The sequence below is a fragment of the Urtica dioica genome, chromosome 1 (genome assembly GCF_054948205.1).
Source record: "Urtica dioica subsp. dioica isolate 48M chromosome 1, U.dioica_male_clone48M_v1_H2, whole genome shotgun sequence".
Classification (NCBI taxonomy): Eukaryota; Viridiplantae; Streptophyta; class Magnoliopsida; order Rosales; family Urticaceae; genus Urtica; species Urtica dioica.
The window spans coordinates 5955129-5978348 of record NC_142756.1 but is presented as its reverse complement, the minus strand read 5'-3'; the positions used below and the strand labels follow the sequence as shown (position 1 = coordinate 5978348).

The 23220-nt window shown below is 34.3% G+C and overlaps 2 protein-coding genes across 2 annotated transcripts; both read left to right on the top strand.

Annotated features, from left to right (window-relative positions):
- Positions 1-523: 523 nt before the first annotated feature.
- On the top strand, positions 524-9186 carry LOC149406758 (Tetratricopeptide repeat (TPR)-like superfamily protein). Its single transcript, XM_089608562.1, has 18 exons — positions 524-857; positions 1032-1130; positions 1971-2161; positions 2246-2350; positions 2922-3022; positions 3450-3528; positions 3666-3677; positions 3768-3833; positions 4804-4872; positions 4962-5018; positions 5167-5244; positions 6246-6343; positions 6412-6457; positions 6694-6821; positions 7424-7532; positions 8085-8147; positions 8405-8473; positions 8698-9186. Exons 1-18 carry the CDS (start codon positions 770-772, stop codon positions 8896-8898), a joined length of 1659 nt encoding a protein of 552 aa, XP_089464688.1. The 5' UTR covers positions 524-769; the 3' UTR covers positions 8899-9186.
- A 9944-nt stretch (positions 9187-19130) lies between these two features.
- On the top strand, positions 19131-22839 carry LOC149406757 (aquaporin NIP2-2-like). Its single transcript, XM_089625784.1, has 5 exons — positions 19131-19368; positions 19623-19847; positions 21569-21763; positions 21847-21908; positions 22412-22839. Exons 1-5 carry the CDS (start codon positions 19246-19248, stop codon positions 22662-22664), a joined length of 858 nt encoding a protein of 285 aa, XP_089481910.1. The 5' UTR covers positions 19131-19245; the 3' UTR covers positions 22665-22839.
- The last annotated feature ends 381 nt before the right edge of the window (positions 22840-23220 follow it).

Here is a 23220-nt window from a genome sequence, read left to right as displayed (position 1 = left end):
CGAGGAGATCGACGGAGATTCGGGACTCTCCGTCACGCTACGGCGACGAGGAGGGCTTCCTCGCTGGAAAGGTTCGTCGCCGCCGCCCGCCACATGGCCGACCACCGTCCGCGGTCGGGCCCCGCGATGCTGCGCATGGAAGTCGAGATGGCCCTCCCGGTCGACAGAATCCCCAGCGGCGAGGCGACAGAGGAGAGACTGATCGGTTTCGTTCCGGCGAGCGAAGAGTCGATCGAGGGTCTGGAGAGAGTGGTGGCTATTTTGCCTAACCTAATGAAACTATGTCTATTTTGCAAAAGTCATAGTTTGAATTGGCTAGTTCATGCCATTTTTTCTTTTATTTATTTATTATATATTTTCTAATATAAAATTGGGAAAAAGGAAAATAGAGAAAAAAAACCCCCTTGACTTGGCTTTTTTTTTTTTTTTTTTTTTGAGCCTTGGCTTAGCTGGCACAATTACAAAACGACCCGCGTTTTAGCGCATTTTTCAAAAACCCTTTTGCTTCTTCACGTTCTTTCAGGCTCCTCTCGAAGTCAAGTGACGGCAAAGCTCTCCGACGAAAGAGCGCGCCGAAGTTTCCCGAGCGATCGGTCCGAGAGACTCTCCTCTGTATTCCAAAAATCTGCAGTGGTACATTTTCCTTCGCTCCTACGTATCTGTGACTAATGAACTGGTAATTGGAAGCTTCGCAAAATCTGGAAAATTTCGACAACCAATGTCCTGACAACATTCTTGCGAACATCGTGAAATCGAGAGAGAGAGAGAGATGTTCTTGCGAAAAGCTGCGTCGAACTTGATTAAGACTCGATTTCGTTTCCGGTTTTCCCAAATATCTTCTCCCGCATCACTTTCAAGTACGCCATTGAAAATCTGCAGTTGCCTTCTTTTGTTTATCTATGATTGTTGTAAAGTAAATTTCTCAATATTCAGAATATTTCGGATCATTAAAACATAGTGTTCCTTCGAATCATTAGACAATTGAGAATTTTGGTTTTTTTGTTCCCTTGATAAGCTTATATCCTTTTCAGGTACTGCAAATATTTCATGTAGACGTTCATCGAAGGGCCATAGTTGGAGCTTCAATCACACAGACCCAGGTCTATGGCTTTTTCTCTCTGGCAGTACAGGTAAGGATTTTTTTTCCTTATTTTTTCGGGTAATTTAGCAAAATAACCAACTTAAACGTTGAGAATTACTAAATAGCCAAGGTTTGTTAAATAGTAGGTAAATAGTCATTTTTATTCAAGTAAATAGCCACTGCCATATTAAGTCACGTCATTATTTATGGCTATTTACTTAATATTTACTAAACCTTGACTATTTAGCAATATCAAGTTCGCTATTTTTCTAATTTTTTGTATTTTTTATTTATTTATTTATAATTATACGTACTCTTGTTCCCATTTCTTATTTAGTCTTGTAAGAGTTTATTTACAAAATAAAATAAATAAACTTGGGTTCGTATTTTTTATATAATTGTATTTTTTCACACATACCTTGTCTTGGAAGCATGCGACTTTGTACTGGAAAAAGGGAAGAGTATTTTGTATATTTGAACATTTTAAATTTAGGACAAAGGTTAGTTTATTCTATAGCAATTTTTGTAATGCATTATTGTTTTCAGTTATATTGCTGCACTTTTGACTGTTCAGTCGTGGGTGTCTTTGCTCTATAAAATGAAAATTTGTCACATTTGGAAACTAAAATTTTGTGCCTTGGGGGCGAGTAAAGTTTACGTGTTCTAGCGCAGTTGAATTTAGAGGACTATAATATTCTTTTGTTTGTTTAGCTCTTTTTTTGCGCCTTTCTAATTCTCTTATGTATTTCTTCCGGTGTATGGCTATGGTCACATGATTGTGATTGTAGTGCATTTGAATCGCTGGATAATGTACCACATTATCGTGTTGGGAAATTGCTATAGTATAAAGCTCTAATGCTTCTTATTTCCTAATTATTTGTGTTTACAGCAATGATTCTTGGAATAAACACGAGCCCCCTCTTAGCAAAAGAAGACTCAACACAAGAAGTTTTTGAGAACGATGCCGAAGGGGCTGAGATTGTAGGCTTGCGCAGAATTGAGGATGGTTCTATCATATCCAATACACATACTATAAAGTGGAGAGTTTTTACGGATCACGCAAGAGATTTATTTCTGAAGGTGTGTGACATTTTCAGTTTGTTTGTCCGACTTTTTTTTTAATTTTTTTTTAATCTTAGTTTACTCATTGTTTCCTTTTTCCAGGGAAAATTGAAAGAGGCTGAAGGATTCTTCCTCTCGGCTCTAAAAGAAGCAAAAGAAGGCTTCGGGGAGAGAGAGGCACATGTTGCGTCAGCATGCAATAATCTGGTACTTTTTCCATTAAGACCAACCAACTGATTTATTAGTTTAATTATCATCTGGTACTCTTATTGCAAACAGTTTTTTATATCTCTTAGAAACAAAAAGCATTGCATTAATTACTTCAAGAAGATAAAAATGGCCCTGGAGGAGAACGTGGTCCACTGTCTTATTGTATTGTTTGTATAATTTCAACCCTGCCAGGGAAATGTGCAACTGAGGGTTGCTCCTGGGAAATTAAAGTTCCACAGTACCAGGACTAAGAATCATATCCCACCTCATGAAAATTAACATCGCTAAACGGGCTCAGTGCAAGGCGATAATCTGAATTATATCTCTTTGCTTGACTACTACTCATTTAACCCTAGCGAACAAATCAATTGAGAATGCCCGTCTTGATATTCAGGGCCCTCTAAGAGTAACTTTAGCAGTAGTTCACAGTCCCACCCATTCACGTGGTCTCTATCTAAGAGGGATTATCACAAGACCAATCTTTCTTCAATTTCAGTCCATAATTTTGTTTTTTCATGTATAATGTTTTCATGTAATCATCGTTTTTTACGTTTTAAATTTTCCCCAGGCCGAGCTGTATAGAGTGAACAAGGAATTTGATAAGGCAGAGCCGTTGTATTTGGAGGCAATCAATATACTGGAAGAAACATACAGTCCTGATGATATACGGTATGTGTGTATTTATAGTTTTTTATGGTATGGTAGCTCTCAGAAAAGGATACCCCATCTAAACAAGCTATCAATAGTCGGTTAGGCTAAATAGCCAGTAACACATTTAGAGAAGAGAGTTTTTTAATTTTCAGAATATTAAGATAATGTGTGGTGAATTTGAAAATGTTTTTGAAAATGATATCATCCTGCTTCTTCATTGTAGTACCCTTTATTTTCTTGATTGTGCTATATTTTTTGTAACATGATTTTTAATCCTTCTCATTATCCTTTGCCAAGCAATTCAGTGTTTCATATAGAGTACAAGGTTTTTGTCCGTACAAATTAAATTAGAGTACAAACGACGTCCAGTTCTACTAGTTGATTTGGCTTTTGTAACCCACACTGCAAAGCCGTTGCATTAACTTACATGTACTTTATTTCACAGAGTTGGTGCTGCCCTTCACAACCTTGGGCAATTCTATTTAGCACAGAAGAAGCTAGAGGATGCTCGTAAATGCTATGAGGTAATAAAGCAAGTATATGCGTGATATAAATTCTTTGATGAATCTAGTTACTTTATCATCTTTGAAGGCCAATGTATGTTAATTACTTTTACATGTTGCTGTTTTCCATGCTTCCCATTGTTGATTATCCAAAACAGCGTGCTCTGAAGGTAAATATATTTTCTTTCAATATAAAGGGCTTCTCTGTTTTTTTTTTTTTTTTTTTTTTTGTAACTTTATTGAAATTTGTAACCATTCAGATAAAAGGCCGTGTTCTTGGACTTAACCATTCAGAGTATGCAGATACGATGTATCATCTTGGAATGGTAATTGGCATATATCTTTCCTATGTTTATCCAGTAGTTATTTATTATGATTTATTTTTAGAAGAAACACAAACTTTATGCTTATGATAATTCATTCTGCATTGGGGACCCAAAAGTCAAGAATTACAGCCTAATTTTTTGTTATATAAAATTTAGAAACTGAATTTTTTCATTGCAAAACCTGTAAAAAGGCGAAAGATTACTAGTAAAAAAGTAAAATAAAAAAGCCAAAGAGGCCGGACCGTACGCAACTAGAAACAACTTTAGGAGAAGCATCAACCAGACGACCTAGCTAAATCTGACAGGGAGAAAAGGAAGAGAGCCAAAGAACAATATTCTGGTTAATTAACTCAATAATATCAGCAGCCGAAGAGTCGCTGTCATCTCCTTCATTGCGATGAACATTGGTTATAAAACAGTGCTCTGGGATAGACCCGGGAAGAAGAATCAGCCTCGTTAATGGACCAGAAAAATTACAAGGCGCTAGACCAGACCCTAACTAGATCCGAGAAAAAAAAGTCCTTGAATTCTTTACGCCAAGCAGAAAGCCAAAGAGCCACAGAGTGGTTTACATTGTCAAATAAATCCTCGATTGTACAATCCTCTCCCTCAAAAAGATTTTTTTTTCCCCTCCATATGTTCCAAACTGCACCGGACACCAATGAATAAGATCCATCGCTTCCGAGATTGAGGTTGAGAAAGAGTCTGTCCCAAACAGCATTCGAAAGAAGCAACTAAAAACCATTTGCTTCTTCTCGGGTCATATTTCCCTGTCGTCTTCCTCTCTAACTTATTTGTGAAATGTACACGACAAAAAAGAAGATCCAATTTCGGTGGTTGTTGCCACCTGATCATCTACAAGATTTTTCCCCCAATTAAAAATTAGATCATCGTTTCAGCATTTATTCATTCTGTCCTTTTGTACCAAGCATTCAATTGCGTACGATATGATTTCAAACTTTGTCTGCAGGTGCTACATTTGCAAGGAAACGAAAAGGATTCAGAAGCTCTGATTCTTGATTCTATCAAAATAATGGAGGTGGACAGCTACGTAGTTTAAATCCATTGTGTTTATTCATTCTTTTTTATCTGATTTTTTTTAAAGGTACCATGTCATTAATTTTGTAGGAAACTGAAGAAGTAGAATCGATGACGTGCTTTAGACGAATGCGTTACCTGGCACAGGTTTGTTTGATTAATTATTTATTTATTTATTATTATTATTTTTTATTTTTTTCTTCTTCTTTTAATAACGTATCTAGGTTTTATTTAATTGTTTGAAGCTTCATCTCTTGGCTATAAATGTTTTCTAAATTTCTTCTTCTCTATCTAGATATATTTGAAAACCAATCGTGTCAAGGATGCTGAGAATATACAGAGAAAAATGCTTCATGAAATGGAGTTAACAAAGGTTCAGCCATTTGTTTCTCTCCCCATTTCTTTATATTATTATTGCTATTATAAATATTATATATATTTTAGGAGAGATGAAAAGTAACTGATTAAGGAAGATATTACAACGAGAAAACAAATCCAAAGGAAAAACAAAAAAAAAAATAAAATACAGGGCACAGTATGACACCTGGAATTTATGTGTAAATAGACTTGCCAACACAATATATTGCATGATGGAATTGCTGCACATTTTGATACGGCGTTAACCAATCTGATGCAGTTGTTATTTCTATAAGAGATTGTGAAGAAATACACTAGCCAAGGGATTTACAATTTAGACTCGTCACTTTTCTGTCACTCTTGGTTTGGTTAAAGATACATGTATCATGAACATGCCACTTACTTATTTTATAATTGATGAAAGTGTCATTGAAAGTAAGGTGTAACAGGCACCCAGAGAACGAGAAATCTTCTTGTTTATCATAAAGAAATGGTCCCGCTTGGGAGCAACTTTTATTTTTTTAAAGTGATATTCATCATGGAATAAGGACTGAAAAAGACGATAAATGGGAGAAGAAAAAATGGAACAAGAACAGAAACGGTATAACTTCCTTTACCAAATTTTTTTTAAAAAAATTAAAATAAAAAACTGCAGAACAATCCCTTGCTAGATCTGCGTAAAGAAACTGTGAGAATGATTTATTTGGAATTTAGTCATATTACAATTCACATATTTCTAGCCCACAGGGTACCTAGAGCTGGTTATATTCATATGAAAGCGTTTATATTTCTTTGAAGTGTAAGACAATACCCAACTTTCCTAACAGCAGTAGCCTCCCATGACTTCTAAAATGAAGCAGATTCCCGCATGACATTTTAATTGCAAATAAATTAGAGATTAAAAATTATGTGAACTCCCTATTATTAAGAAATAAATATCATGGAATCTCATTGTGAAATAATATCTGTTGGTCATCACAATCAATAACTTACCATGTTTATTTTCGTGAAAGACAGGGATGGGAGTCTTTAGATACGGTACTTGCGGCAGAAGGGTTAGCCTTGACCTTACAATCAGCTGGGAACTTAGAGGAAGCCCAAGAACTTCTTGAAAGGTACAATTAAAATTCAAAGACCTGATTTTGTTAAGGAATTTAATTTTTTCCGTTTTCTTTTGTCGCAGGTGTCTCAAGACTCGTATAGCTTTACTTCCCAATGACCACATTCAGGTTTTTCTGTTAGCATACTCATCAAATCAAAATTTATTCTCTGCTTTTTTACCTGTCATTCTATGTATGGCCTTATTTGGCCATTTACGGTCCTGGTTTCAGTTCATCCTTCGTTCTTTATTTCATTTTGAATTGATATATGTACTTTCTCATTATAACCTTATAGTTCGATGAAATTTCTTAACAAATTTGAAAATAGAATAAAACATGTAATGTGATTTATTATCAATATTAAGATCGGTGCAAATGGACTCTTCCTTGCTCGGTTAGCAATGCTGAAGGCCAGCAAACTGAGGAAGTTGGATCATTTGAAAGCCATTGCGGAGCTTGACAAGGCAAAAAATCTTCTACAAGATACCATAAGGTTTGTTACTTCTATCTGGGCGACATTATTATCGTATTTGGAAGGCCACTATGACAAGCCATTATATTTGCTTTTCTCTTGTCTTTCGCCTTAAACATTGTGACTGTAGTGTTCCTGGTCAGAACCTTGGTTTTGGGTACTTGAATTGGTAAAAAAAAAGATAATCAAGAAACTCTTGACACTTTTGCAAACGCTAGGCCTTACAACAAAATTCAAATCCAACTGAAATGTCTTAGTTTTGTGGTCATGAATCTTGCGGTTTAAACTTATCTAACACATTCACAAATATATCTCTTGCACTTGTGTCATGATTATATATGCATAATTAGAGTGTTTACAAGGTCCATCGGAAGGAGAAAAGAAGAAAAATGAATTTTGGTGTATATATATATACATAAACATATTTGAATTTTTTAACATGATTAATTCTGGTTCTTAAAACATAATCATAAAACTAACAGAAATGCCCTGAAATCTTAGTCGACGAGCTTCTAATGATCTGATAATAATTTCAACTTTCATTGGTTTTTTCGGTATTTTGTTTTTATTACAATTTATTTTGTGGTATATCATTCTAGAGATAATTACGTTTTTACGTGTAGGATTAGCCAGAAGTTTTTAGACAAACTTGTGAAACAAATCGGGAAAATACAAAGTTATGGAGCATCTGAGCGAGCCAAACAGAATGGCCGTGAAGCATTAGTCATACTGGTCAGATTCTCTCCCCTCTCCAAATTTCCATAATCGATGGTGGACGTTTTATTTTTCACCTATATCCTTTCTAAGTACAAATGCTTCGTGGATTATAATTGCCATACTCTGTATCATCTCTTTTAAGTTAAAAGTAGGATCTTCAGCCGTGCTTATACAATACAAATCTGATACGCAGCCATAGCATATGAATTGAAGCATCTTCCATAAGTGGTTAACAATATGATTATAGCCAGTCGCAACTCATGAATGCCTGTTTATCTACGTAATTTATGAGCACAATTTCCGTTCCGTATCCTTATAATCATTTCAGAAAACTAGCAATACATTTGGTGGTTTCCCTAGGCTGTATCTGTTTCCCTGAGATATCCTTCTTCCATACTAACAGCGTAACTGGGGAAGAATGACACGACGTGTTGTAAGTCTGACTGTGTCTGATCTGACCAGATAAAAATAAAAATAAAAAGCTTCAATCCAAGCTAACCATTCTCGTAGTACTTTGTGAGCCACAATGTCATTGTTTAACGTTTCTAATATTTTTTTTTTTCTCAGTTACAATCATTCAATGCACTTGGACACTTGGAGATCACAAAAGCTGAGTTACAAGAGTCCAAGGTTAGTCTTCTTCCAGTCATTTCAACAGTCTACAGATGGTACAAGAAGTCACACTGTGAGCCAGTTGGAGAAAAGAGAAACAATCTCGTATTTCACTCTAGTTGAAATTTGCATTCTGTAATATTTTTATGGCCCCAAGTCATTTTGAATCTAGATTTTTGGTGATTTGTGATCAAATAAGATGTTCACAGGTCTTTATCTTTCCGTTTATTGCATCCTTATTAGCTCATATATCATCATGCTGCTTGTTGTAGCAGAATAATGACCGTTCACCTCTTGTTGAGGCCGAGAATGCACTCTTAAGATGCGTTTCCGCATACAAAAAGGTATTATATTATGTTCCCTATTCAGCCACTGCACAATCTTCAGCCAAAAATAAAAATTAAAAACCGTGTCTGTACAAAATGACCTCGGTATGAGTTACTTTAGCAATGTCTTTCATGACATATGACATCAAGAAAACCGTATTTTTATCATCATCGGCTTGTTAATATACGTCATCATATATCGTGGCCATGTAAATATCATGATAATGTGTGTTGATGTGCAGTTTGAGTCTGAGAGTTCAATCTCTAAGTCTCGCGAAGTAAAGGCCGAGTATGTTTCGTGTATGAAGTATCTCGTAAGCTTGATCGGAGACAACACAACTGAAAGGACGAAGCTATCTAAAGGGCTCAATTTAGGGGATTTCAAACGAGAAATTGAGCTTCTCGAAGCCGACTTTTCCTCTCACAAGAGCCCAGGAATCTAATTGGTTGCTGCTTCAGTTTTTGGGAGTTGCACAGGGAATACAGAAGTAAAAAAAAAAAAAAAAAAATATTAGAAAGTATGCTATTCCTTCCCATATTTCTGTGGATTTCAACTTGAGGTGAGATCCACTTGGTTGGTGAAGACAGCTTCAGTAAATTGTACTTGATTTTTTTTGTTTTTTGTTTTTGTTCTTTTTGGACTTTGGTGGGTTAAAGTCCATTGGGAAGTCCTTAATAAATAAAACAGACACAAGTTTTAATATTATTAATTAAAAGTTATTTTTTTTCCTTTTAATATTCGAATGAAGAGTTTTTTTTTTGTTTTTTTTTTAATACTAATTACAGTTAATTTAAAATATATGACGTAAGAGAAGGTTTTTCACCAGTACTAGTAGTGTCAAAATAATAGGCTGCATATTGGTGTAAAGTTCATTAAAAGTAGTGAATTAGATGACGACTAATGATTTTTTGAGAGTCAGTGAGGAGAATCAATGCCCATGTATTTTCTTTTGTACCCATGGAGAATTGGACTTTATCAAAATAGTTCAGTTTTTTTTTTTTAATTTACCTAACACATACGTATTTCCTTCGATGATTTCATTGTGTAGCTTGTTCATTCGAACGTGAATCTATTAACATTGAGACAAGTACTCACGATCAAAATTTTCTAAATAGTGGCATATTATAAATATTTGACATTATTGAAAGAAAAAAAAATAATTTTATGACATTTTTACAAATTTCTCAAATTTTTTACCTAACACAACAAACACGTATTTACTTCGTTGACTTCATTATATAGCTTGTTCATTCGAATGTGAATCTATTAACATTGAGGCAAGTAGTCACGATGAAAATTTTCTAAGATGTGGCATATTATAAATATTTGACATTATTGAAAAAAAAAAAAAACTCAATTTTATGACATTTTTACATATTTCTCAATATATTAACTGCTCCAGCACCACACTCGCAAAGGGATAGGGGTGGTTCTAGGCTTCTTGCATAAACTTTTACCAAGGACAAGTAATTTTTCTTGACGCAGAAAAAGAAAAAGAATAAAGAATTAGTTATGCATAAAGTTAAAGTTGATGGAATATTATTTTCTATCTTTTCAGTCTACATCGTTTTGCCAACGACTCCATATTTGGCACTTCTCAATCGGTTGAAATTATTAAAATGATAGACGTTGCCATAAGTATTTATTTAGAAAGAAAAGCCAAGACATCTTAGAATGGTACTCACCGACCTTATTATTCTATGATTTATCCGATCAAAATATATAGTAATTTCTATAACCAAGAAAAAGACGGGTTATAAATTAGAGCATAAAAAAAAACCTTCTATAATACGGTAATTACAAAAAGTAAACCCTTATCTAAAGCACATTAAGAAAGAATTAATCCTGTAGACTTAAGGAGGTCCTTTTAAGAATATATCTATATTTAGTTGAAGCATCACACCCTAAGAAAATATTAAATCCGACAAACTGTAGGGAATGTTGTCTTTTCCTAGAGCAAGTGGTTAACTAATTAGAAACATCCAAATTCATCAATTTAAGTATGTAAAAGTTGGAGAGTCGCATTCTAGATAACAAATAGGAGAAATAGTGACAATAATACTCAATGTGTAGTCAAAATATTATTTATATACTCAAAGTTTTTTTTCTTTGACAAAAATATCACATGATATGTTATAATGGGTCCGTTACTATTCGAACCGTTAAGTTCAAACATAAATTTTAACTGCAAAATATTTACGTGTAACTAAATTTAAATGAGTATATAAATTTTTGCAATCATTTCCCCTTACAAATAAAACCAGCGTATTTCATATAATGTCAATTTAAGTATGTACGAGTTGCAGAGTCGCAGTCTACATAACAAATAAAACCAAAGTATTTCAAATAATCATAATGATACCAATTTTCTCAATCAAATTAATACACTTTGTTGGAATGTATTCACATAATGAAAGGAACGTTATTCTTATTTTACATATCAATACTTAAAACGATTGAAACTTGAATAAGTGTAAATATATATATATATATATATATATATATATATATATATATATATATATATATATTGCCATGTATTCACATAATGGAGCCAAGAGTTGACCGGACCAAAGGAAAAGGCGTAGATACGAAAACCTGTATTACGACTCGTGTAAACACTTCTTTGGACCTAGAGTTATCGGTTAGCCGGGGATGTTCGTGTACTACCTGGTCAGACCCTTCTTTTAGGGGTTTTAAGCCGATTATAGCCCTTTTTTGAAAAAGGCCGGGTCAAAGCAGCTCCGTTGAGCCGGTGTTGGGCTTGAAGTATAGGTCATTGGGCTTGGGACCTCAAAAAGGTCCAACCCAAGTCCAACCTATTTATAATTAAAAAATTATGATTTGTAATTCAAATTTATGTTTTTATATGTAAAAAAAAAATTTCACACCTGAATTAAAGATTATTATTAATGACATGTTTTTCTTTTTTATTATAAATATAGACATTTTTTTATTAAAAGGGTTTCGGTTTGTGGTTTTTTAGGCTCGGGTTCAGCCTTTTGCCCAAAACGAGGGCTTGATCCCGGGTTGGAAGGTCCTATGACTTGGACCCGACTCTCAAATAACACTAGTACAAAAAAGACCTTTGGGTGCGACTTTTTTCGCACCCAAAAGTCAATTCTCGCACCCAATGATACCTTTAGATGCGACTTTGGGTGCGACTTTTCCGCACCCGAAAGTCCGCACCTAAAAGTCCTGGGTGCGAAAAGTCACACCCAAAAGTCTTTACTTTCGGGTGCGACATTTAGGTGCGACTTTCCGCACCTAAAGTCGCACCTAAAAAGTCACCAAAAATAAAAAAAAATGGCGACCAAATCCCTCGGCCAAATAACCAAATCCCTCGGTCGAAACACAACCCAATCCAAATATCCAGAATTCACAAAAAAAAAAAAAAAAATCATTACAGCCTCAACACATCATCAAGCAGAATTCCTCAATTCATAAAACACATTCAAAACTTCATACGGCCAAGTCCACATATTACTCAAAATTCGTCCGAAAAATCTAACAAAATTCAAACCATGCCTTTCAACCCAAACATTAAACAATTTCATAATCACATCACAAAATCAAACTCAACACACGGCCAACGTCAGAAACACACGGCCAGCGTCAACTGATTTCCACAAAAGCCCCAAATTCAAGTTCCAAACCGTAGAAAATTTGGGGCTGAGGTCGAGGGTTCTCGAGAGGCCGCTCGCTGCGGGAGCAAAGGCCGGGAGGGAGGTTGCCGGTGAAGGCGTTGGAGCTGAGGTCGAGGGTGCGAAGGGCGGTACCTGCAAAGAGGAAGAAAAAAAGGAGTCGGAGTTTGCGGCTGGCCGGAAATTAAAGAGGAAGAAAAAAAAAAGAGGGAGAGGAAACTCACCTTAGGACGCTCGATGGTGGTGGTACCCGTCGGTGGTGGTCGGAGAGAGGCTCGGTGGACTGGTGGTGGTGGTAGGAGAGAACTCGGAGAGAGAGAGAGAGAGAGAGAGAGAGAGAGAGAGAGAGAGAGAGAGAGAGAGAGAGAGAGAGAGAGAGAGAGAGAGAGAGAGAGAGAGAGGCTCGGAATGTGAGAGAATGAATGAAAATCGCAGTGAAATATTATTTTATATCCTGACCTAGAATTTGAGTCGCACCCAATGACACTTTTGGGTGCGACAAAGTCGAACCCAATGACCCCTGTCAGTACTTTTGGGTGCGACAAAGTCGCACCCAATGATATTTGTAAAAAGAGGGGGAAAATTTGGCCGCGGAAAATTTTAGGACATTTGGGTGCGACTAAGTCGCACCTAATAGTTTTGATAACGTATTGGGTGCGACTAAGTCGCACCCAAAGGTTTTGAATGACTTTTGGGTGCGAAAAGTCGCATCCAAATTTAAAAAAATCAGCAAAAATTTTCCAATGCTTGTTTGAGTTTTCGGTGCGAAAAGTCGCACCTGAAAGTCTCATTTGGTGCGAATTTTGGGTGCGAAAAGTCGCACCCGAATGTCTTCCGCACCGAAAAACAGTATTGGTAGTAGTGTAAAGGGTTTGAGTCGGGGTTATGCCTTCCTTGACCTTATAAAAAAGGTTGGTCCGTGCAACCCTTTTGACACAAGATAAGAAGTCGCTCGTTAAACGAGCGAGCCTATCCTTTAGGTGTTAAACAAAAAATGTAAAAATATTATTTATGTTGATTCCTTTGTGGTATGTATGTATTGTTTGAAGAAAAAAAACATGTATGTTGTTCAAGACCTTGTGGGTTACTTTGGTCACGTCTTCTATCCCGTACGAATCAAGCAATATATATCGTCATCTTCGAGGTTACTGGTCATGTCATTTTTCCCGCACGAATCAAACTATATATATATATATATATATATCATCATATTTTCAGGTATGAGATTTTTTATAGATAAAATCGGATTTAGTTTCATGATCTACCGATTCACGTAAGATTTTATTGCGATTTTAAGATAACTCTCCTAGGGTTTTTGTTTGGTTAATAAAAAATTTGGTCTCACACGCCCGACTTATCTCACACTCACTCTTTTAGTTATAGTTCTTTATTATATATAAAAAAAAATTGAGTGTGAGAATTACTCTTCAATTTCTGTGAGAGACTTGATCGTAATATGTTTGTGTTTATATCATTGAGACGATGTTCAAGAGAGGGTCGTGTGTGTGTGTGTGAGAGAGAGAGAGAGAGAGAGAGAGAGAGAGAGAGAGAGAGAGAGAGATCCATGATCGGATATTAGATTGCACTTCATCGAAAGTTAGAATTGACAGCTACTTGCGAAGAAGTCGGCAAATTTGAGCTTTTATACCTCTGATTATTATAGTGAATTGATTACACTTACACCGCTCTTCATATTAGCTTCTTTGTTATGGGTTATAAATTTTTTGTGTCCTTTATAATTTTTCTACTTTATTTTTTGCTTGCTTGTTTTGTCTTGCATAAACTAGTTAAGTTGTTTATCTTGTTATTCAACCGGATAGATGACATTTATCTCCTTACAATTTTCATAAATTGTATTAATGTTTAAAAGGTCGTTCTTTATGTAAGTCACGTCATCCAAAAATATCGTCTTGAACTATGTGACACATTTGATTTTTTTTTTATTTAATAAAAAAATACCATTTTCGTAAGCTTTTTAGCAAACAAGCAACTTAATTATTTTAAATTTTGTGTCGTAATGCAGGATGGGACTTAAAAAATCAATATTTGTTTATCATAATTTTTCAACTCTTAAAATTAGTGTCATCAAATTTCTCTTAAGGCTGAAAGACTAGGGAAACTTGATAAACCAAGCTCAATGTAGCATATGATTTGAAAACCAAGCCATACTTTGGATCATTTAGGGAAACCAATCATTTGACCATCTGAATTGTCCAAATTACTCTTGAATTAAAATTCTTTTCAAAATCAAGCTTTTATTTCTCTCCACTCCCCTTCCCTTTCCAAATCACGCGTGCCTTTTCAATTAAAAAAAAATGCTCAACCCACAGTCCATCTCTCTCTTCACTTCTCCCCGTCGGTCATCCTCATGCACGCACGCCAATCGTCGCACACCCCGACGCACGGCAAACCCCCAAGAAAAATGGGTAAGTTTCGATCCCTAATTCGATGATATTTTGTAAGAGATTTGTTTGATTTCCTGAAAAAAAGAGTTTGAGTTCGTCATGTTGGATCCAGGAAAAAGTTCGAATTTGTTGTCTGTAATTTCGAACTTTATAGCTGTTATTTCGATTGCATTTCGAAGCTTACGATGCCCACGTCCTAATTCCTTTAAACTCAAATTTTTTGGGCCTTCTATGTAGTTAACCAGTCGAGAGAAGAAAAATGGGTAAGTTTCGATCCCCTAATTCGATGATATTTTAAAAGAGAGTTGTTTTATTTCCTGAAAAAAGGAGTTTGGGTTCGTCATGTTGGGTTCAGGAAAAAGTTCGAATTTGTTGTCTGTAATTTAGAACTTTATAGCTGTTATTTCGATTGAATTTCGAACTTTTTAACTTGAGTTCGTCATGTTGGATCCAGGAAAAAGTTCGAATTTGTTGTCTGTAATTTCGAACTTTATAACTGTTATATCGATTGAATTTCGAACTTTTTAACTTGAGTTCGTAATGTTGGATCCAGGAAAAAGTTCGAATTTGTTGTCTGTAATTTCGAACTTTATAGCTGTTATTTCGATTGCATTTCGAACTTTTTAACTTGTACAGATCTGACTTCTAATGTACACTTTTTAACTTCTTAACAAGTTCAAACGTTAATATATGTTGTTTATTTGATGGTACTTGGGTGAGTGTCATCCCGGGAAGCGCTACACAAGTGGAGAGGTATCCACCGGAGAAGTATCCACGGCGGAGGTCACCATCTCCACATGGTAATCTGTCTCAACTGTTAGTTTCGTAGTTTTTAATTTTATATTGTTACTGGTTTCGGAGTTTTACGGCGTTTGTTATATATTGTTTCGAAGATAACTTAATAATTCTTGGTGTTTTGTGACTGAATTTTGGACAGTGGTGAATGATGAAGGTTTATTTTTTTGAGTGTGACGAAGACGATGCTGAAGAAGGGAAGGAAAGCAGTGGGGCAGACATTTCAGTTATTTTATGTCTTTGATTTCATACATTTTCGTTCTTTTATGTAATGAATTTCAGACATTTCAGTTATTTTATGTCTTTGATTTCAGACATTTCAATTCTTTTATGTAATGGATTTCATATTCCAGGTATTTTATGTAATGGATTTCAGACTTTTCAGTTATTTTATGTCTTTGATTTCAGACATTTCAGTTCTTTTATGTAATTAATTTCAGACTTTTCATTTATTTTATGTAATTGATTTCATACTTTCCAGGTATTTTATGTAATGGATTTCAGACATTTCAATTATTTTATATGTCTTTGATTACAGACATTTCAGTTATTTTATGTCATGAATTTCATATTTTTAAGTTATTTTATGTCTTTGATTTCAGACATTTCAGTTCTTTTATGTAATGGATATCAGACTTTTCAGTCATGTTATGTAATGGATTTCAGACATTTCAGTTCTACCGAAGTAATTATCATTAAACATTACAAACCCAATTTTCATCCAAAAAACTAGTCTCCGTTGAACACGTACAGCCAAACTGAAAACAATGAAAAAGGGGTGATGAAAATTGGATGAAAACAATGAAAAAGTTTGTACTGTTTTTGGGGACTAGTTTTTTGGATGAAAATTGGGTTTGTAATGTTTAAGGTAGTTTTGGAGACTAGTTTTTCGGATGAAAATTTGGTTTGTAATGTTTAATAATAATTACTTTGGTAGTTTTGGATACTAGTTTTTTGGATGAAAATTGGGTTTGTAATGTCTAATGATAATTACTTCGGTAGAACTGAAATGTCTGAAATAAAAAACATAAAATAACTGAAAAGTCTGAAATCCATTACATAAAAGAACTGAAATGTCTGAAATCAAAGACATAAAATAATGAAATGTCTGAAATCCATTATATAAAAGAACTGAAATGTCTGAAATCAAAGACATAAAATAACTGAAAAATATGAAATCCACGACATAAAATAACTGAAATGTTTGTAATCATAGACATAAAATAATTGAAATGTCTTAAATCCATTACATAAAATACCTGGAAAGTATGAAATCCATTACATAAAATAAATGAAAAGTCTGAAATCAATTACATAAAAGAACTGAAATGTCTGAAATCCATTACATAAAAGAACGAAAATGTCTGAAATCAAAGACATAAAATAACTGAAATGTTTGCCACAGTGTTTTCCTTCCCTTCTTCATCATCGTCTTCGTCACACTAAAAAAAATAAACCTTCATCATTCACCACTGTCCAAAATTCAGTCACAAAACACCAAGAATTATTAAGTTATCTTCGAAACAATATATAACAAACGTCATAAAACTCCGAAACCAGTAACAAGATAAAATTAAAAACTACGAAACTAACAGTTGAGACAGATTACCATGTGGAGATGGTGACCTCCGCCGTGGATACCTCTCCACTTGTGTAGCACTTCCCGGGATGACACTCACCCAAGTACCATCAAATAAACAACATATATTAACGTTTGAACTTGTTAAGAAGTTAAAAAGTGTACATTAGAAGTCAAATCTGTACAAGTTAAAAAGTTCGAAATGCAATCGAAATAACAGCTATAAAGTTCGAAATTACAGACAACAAATTCGAACTTTTTCCTGGATCCAACATGACGAACTCAAGTTAAAAAGTTCGAAATTCAATCGATATTACAGCTATAAAGTTCGAAATTACAGACAACAAATTCGAACTTTTTCCTGGATCCAACAAGACGAACTCAAGTTAAAAAGTTCGAAATTCAATCGAAATAACAGCTATAAAGTTCTAAATTACAGACAACAAATTCGAACTTTTTCCTGAACCCAACATGACGAACCCAAACTCCTTTTTTCAGGAAATAAAACAACTCTCTTACAAAATATCATCGAATTAGGAGATCGAAACTTACCCATTTTTCTTCTCTCAACTGGTTAACTACATAGAAGACCCAAAAAATTTGAGTTTAAAGGAATTAGGGCGTGGGCATCGTAAGCTTCGAAATGCAATCGAAATAACAGCTATAAAGTTCGAAATTACAGACAACAAATTCGAACTTTTCCTGGATCCAACATGACGAACTCAAACTCATTTTTTCAGGAAATCAAACAAATCTCTTACAAAATATCATCGAATGAGTGATCGAAACTTACCCATTTTTCTTGGGGTTTGCCGTGCGTCGGGGTTTTTCGTGCGTGGGGGTGTGCGACGATGGGCGTGCGTGCATGAGGATGACCGACGGGGAGAAGTGAAGAGAGAGATGGACTGTGGGTTGAGCATTTTTTTTTTAATTGAAAAGGCACGCGTGATTTCGGAAGGGAAGGGGAGTGGAGAGAAATAAAGGCTTGATTTTGAAAAGAATTTTAATTCAAGAGTAATTTGGACAATTCAGATGGTCAAATGCTTGGTTTCCCTAAAGGATCCAAAGTATGGCTTGGTTTTCAATTCAGATGCTACACTGAGTTTGGTTTATCAAGTTTCCCAAAGACTATATATAAATGGGAAAATATCAAGAGTATTCCTTGTGTTTAATCGAAATGCGAGATTTATCCCCTCTATTTCTAGAAATATCAGACATATCCCTCCAGTTTAATATAAATGACATATACATCCCCTATAAAATATTATATTACAAATATCACCCTTTTTCATTTATTTTTTACAAAAAAATAATTTGAAATCCCCTAAATACCCTTAATGAAATAATTTTTTATCTTCTATTCTATATACAAAAAAATTAAATTAAAAAATTTCTTTATAAAAAGTCAAGGTTTTTTTTATAAAGAGAGATTTTGATTTTTTTAATAAAATAGTAAATAAATATTTATTCTATTAAGGGTATTTTGAGGAGTTCAAATTATTTTTTTGTAAAAAATAAATGAAAAGAGTGATATTTGTAGTATAACATTTTTTTAGGGGAGGTATATGTCATTTGTATTAAATTGAAGGGATATGTCTGATATTTCTAGAAATAGAGGGGATAAATCTCGCATTTCAATTAAACACGAGGGATACTGTAGATATTTTCCCTATATAAATTGAGTAGAGGAGAAAAACAATAATTGAATCGTAACCATCATCGACCGATGTGTTACTAAAAAGAAAAAACACATATGTTTTTTTTAGAGCTTAAAAAAGTTAATGTTTTTTTTAGAGTTAGCAATAATTTAATACTCCTTACGAGTGTCATAACATATCACTTGAGACAGAAAATAATTACATCATCAAATGGAGGGAATATAAAACAATAATTGAACCGTGATCCTAAGCCAACAAGTCATTAAAAAGAATATTCCCAAGTATACAACTTAACAATATTAATATTAAACAAGCTGAACAGTATGTCACGTTTAGCTATTTTATATGCAATCCACCCCTTGGCGCTAGTTTCATATTGCGCTATAGAGAATAAGAAGAAGAAAAAATATTAAAGTAGTTGTTTCAAAGTCTACGTTTGTATATTTGCAATAATTTCACTATTAAAAACATGTGCGACAAAGGAATGACCATTAAAGAAATAACATGTTGTATGGATTAGTTATAAATTGTCCATATACAGTCTCTATTTAAGCCAAATGATAACGTCCCAAAAATCATATCCTCATAAAAAAAAAATATATATGTAAGAAAATAAAAAACCCAACCCTCTTCTTCTCTCAGAGTGAGTGATATGTAGTCAAAACTTGGAGACTCTGGTCTATATCCCTAATCAAGAATCATCCTAAAATGGACACAATAGAGGTTGAGAGCATGCACGAATTCGTCGAGGTTCGGGATCCGAAAACCCGAGTCCAGTCCCGTCTCTGGGCGCTGTACAAGAACCATTACCAGCCTGGTCTATTTAGAAAGGTAACTATAATCACGTAGATTTGAAAATCCCACACATTATGATAATTCTATATACCTACATACATATATATAGGTGGACTCACAAATCCTCTCACTTATATTTTGAAAAATAATTATTTCCGGTAACTTATTTTAAAAATAATTATAACTTATAACCTCAATAATAGTTTTATTAATCGATTTATTTCGGATAATTAAAATAATTATCAACCTACAACGTTATAAATTTATATTTAGCGGCTTCGTCCCTGTAGATGTTGGCGGAGATTATGGCGACGTTTTTGCTGGTTTTTGTGACGTGTGCGGCGGGTGCGATCAGCGAGAGCGATCAGCGGCGGATTTCGCAGCTCGGAGCGTCCGTGGCCGGCGGTCTGATCGTCACCGTCATGATCTACTCCGTCGGCCACATCTCCGGGGCCCACATGAACCCCGCCGTCACCATCGGCTTCGCGTCTTTTCTTGGCTTTCCATGGAAACAGGTACTACTTCTATCTCTACTAGTACTACGTACGTACTTGACCTAATTGCGACGTGCATGCATGATTATTATGTGCTTTTGTAGTAAACATGCAAATTAGTAACAACTGCGATATTATTGGGATCGGTATTAGATATCACTCTTTGAGGGAGCGAGAGTGTCGTCTCCGTAGAAAATATATTATTAAGAGGGAAATAGGGAGAATAAAAGAGGGGGAACAATATATTAATATTATTGTATTAATTTCTATTGCATTGAAAATGAGCCCTTATATAGGGCTATTATTGACTAACAAGTTAGTACCCTATTAAAAAAAAGAAAACGAAATTAAGGGTGTATCAGTTTGATAATCTGAAGGAATTAAGTTCACATCATATATAGAATAAAAGTAAAGTAAAAAAGTCAACTTTCGTACTTAAGATTAGAGAGGAAAGTTGTTATACTTTTAATATAAGATGTAAGGCCTATAGAGGCTAGTCTGGTGAGGGTAGATCCAAATCCAATGCATGAAATTAAGCAAATAGAGTAGAAAATACAAAAGTATTTTTAAATGCGTATGCAGTTTTGTAATAAAACAAAAATAAACGTGAATGCGTGTATGTATCCAGTGTAAGTCCCAATTGGCTAGCTATAAAACATGATTTCATACATAAGTTTAATAGTCTTTGAACGTCAATATTTTTTATATGTTTAAGATATATTAAGACTATACACATGATATATGGACATATGCTATTTTACAAAATTAATAATTTTATAATGTGTTATTATAATAAAACAATACGTGAGTTTTTGTATATAGATTACATCAAAACATACATAAGTTTTGTATATAATTTTTTACGTATGATTATAATCTAGTGCCCTAAACTCTAGATTTTAAAAACATCAAAAAGTTGAAGGTCAACGATTTTACTTGCGAGATTATACATAACATAGAACTACTCTAATTAAGGCTTGATATTTCTATCATGGGAAAATTAATTAATGAATCGAACAAAGGGAGGTATATGTAAATTATTTTATTTGTATTTTTTGTGAGCGTTGTTTTATTCATGCCAACAACTCAAGAGTAGATATTAAATCATGAGACAAATTAATGATCAGACAATGGGACATCAAAAGTAACTAAAGTTAATTTAATATGAAATTAATATGTCGGACATTTTTAATAATAAGAAAAAAATTAACAATTGGAAGCTTCGTTGGATTGTTGGATTTATGGGGCTACAAAATGTAATCTCATAAAATAATTTTGGTCGTCACTAGATTAGTACAAGGTTATAATCAGTACGTAATTTCGACTGGGAGTTGTTAATAAGAGTGTCTTCAATTTCTAGAAGAGCTTATCAGTTTTGTTTCGCATACGGCCTGTCAACAAAAATATTACAGAAAACATAAATTCTAGCCTTAATTGGAAGATTATTATTCGGAATTAATTTTCATAATATGACTGGCTTCTCATGAGCTTATTCCACATAATGACTCACGAGCGATATTAATCAAGTAGACTAAATGAGTTATGCCATAATAATCTCAATAGTAAACAGCTACGCTATAAAATATATATGGCCAGCAACAATCAATCAATAATAATAATAACGATAATTTATGTAAACACTACCTCTCAGCTCTCACTGCGACTAACTGATTTATTTTTTCATATTAAGACAAAAACTAATATTTGTTTTTTTTCCATATTATTCTTTGTCTCACCACCAGGTCCCATTTTACGTCGTAGCCCAACTAACAGGAGCTATTTCAGCTGCGTTCACACTGAGAGAACTGTTGGACCCAATTAACCGACTTGGAACCACAACACCTTCAGGAACAGATGTCCAAGCTTTGATCATGGAGATTGTCGTCACTTTTACCATGATGTTCGTCACCTCCGCTGTTGCCACTGATGCTAAAGCTGTCAGTCATATTAACTCTCTCACTACCATTAATTCATTAAAAACACTTTCAATAATTGCGTTGACACTATTTCAATATTTCAGATTGGAGAGCTAGCAGGTCTAGCTGTTGGTTCGTCAGTCTGCATAACATCTATTGTAGCCGGGTACGTTTAAAAAATTAAATTAGAGCATACAGTTAGTGTCACACTAGTGTATAATTATAAAATCTTAAAATCAAATTATATTTACCAACTACCAACCAAGGTACTTACCTGTAAATAACAATCATGCATACATTATAACCAATAATCATACCATAAGAGCATCTTTAATGGTTTAGCTTAGGCTATTGCTTAGCTAAATAGTATTTTTGCCACATAGATTTTATAGAGTTAAATAGTTAAGCAACTAACTTAAATTAGCCAATTTGCTTAGATTTGCTTAGCTAAATCAATAGCCAATATGCAAAACAATGGTTAAGCAACTAGCTAAACATTTTTTATATTTGCAAGCAAATCCCTACAATTCTTATGCAAGAAACCATTAAAGATGCTCTAAGAACGCCAAGGAAAAGCTTATATACTTAATGTCGAACATGGTGTATATATATATATATATATATATATATATATATATATATATATATATATATTAACTATACATACAGACCTGTGTCCGGTGGATCGATGAACCCGGCGAGAACGCTTGGACCGGCACTAGCCAGCGTACAATACAAAGGACTTTGGGTGTACTTTGTGGGACCCCTCACAGGGACATTGTTAGGGTCTTGGTTATACAAAGTCATTCAATTGAGTGAACGCAAGCCCATAATCGCTCCTTCGCTTTCAATCAAATTCCGGCGCATGGTTAGTGGCGATGTTGGCAACATTGACCTTAAAGACCCGGAAGGCTCAGTTTGATGATTTCTAACTACAAGTAAAGCTTTTAATTACTTGTTAATTAAAATGTAATGTTGTTGGAGTTTAATTAGCCTTAATTATTATATAACTCAAAATAAATTAGTGTGTTTTATTATGAGCAATGTAAACTTCTATCTTTTCTTGTAGTTAATAAAATAAAGTAAACTGTTGTTAAGTTGGATTGGTTGTTTGTCACGCGTCACATGTTCTAACGCTTTGGAAAAATATGTTGGGCTATTAGACATATTGTGAAAGATTTGATTTGTGACGTATTTTGGGCAAGCAATGTTTTTGAAGATATAGCTTACGGTATTATTTTTATTGAATCAATTAGTTACAATCTTCACCAAAACTGTAGCCAAGACATCGTGTCTAGGATTTGACTCCTATAAAACAGATACTTTATCCATAGGAGTCTTTTTGCACATAAGGAGTTTTTGAAAAGGGTTGGTGAGGGAAAACTTCGGTATTTGTGAGTGCCTTGAGTGGAAGGGGGCTGAGTCTTAGGCTTTGTTCGGTAGGAAAAAGAGAAAAATGAGTGGATGAATTAAATAAG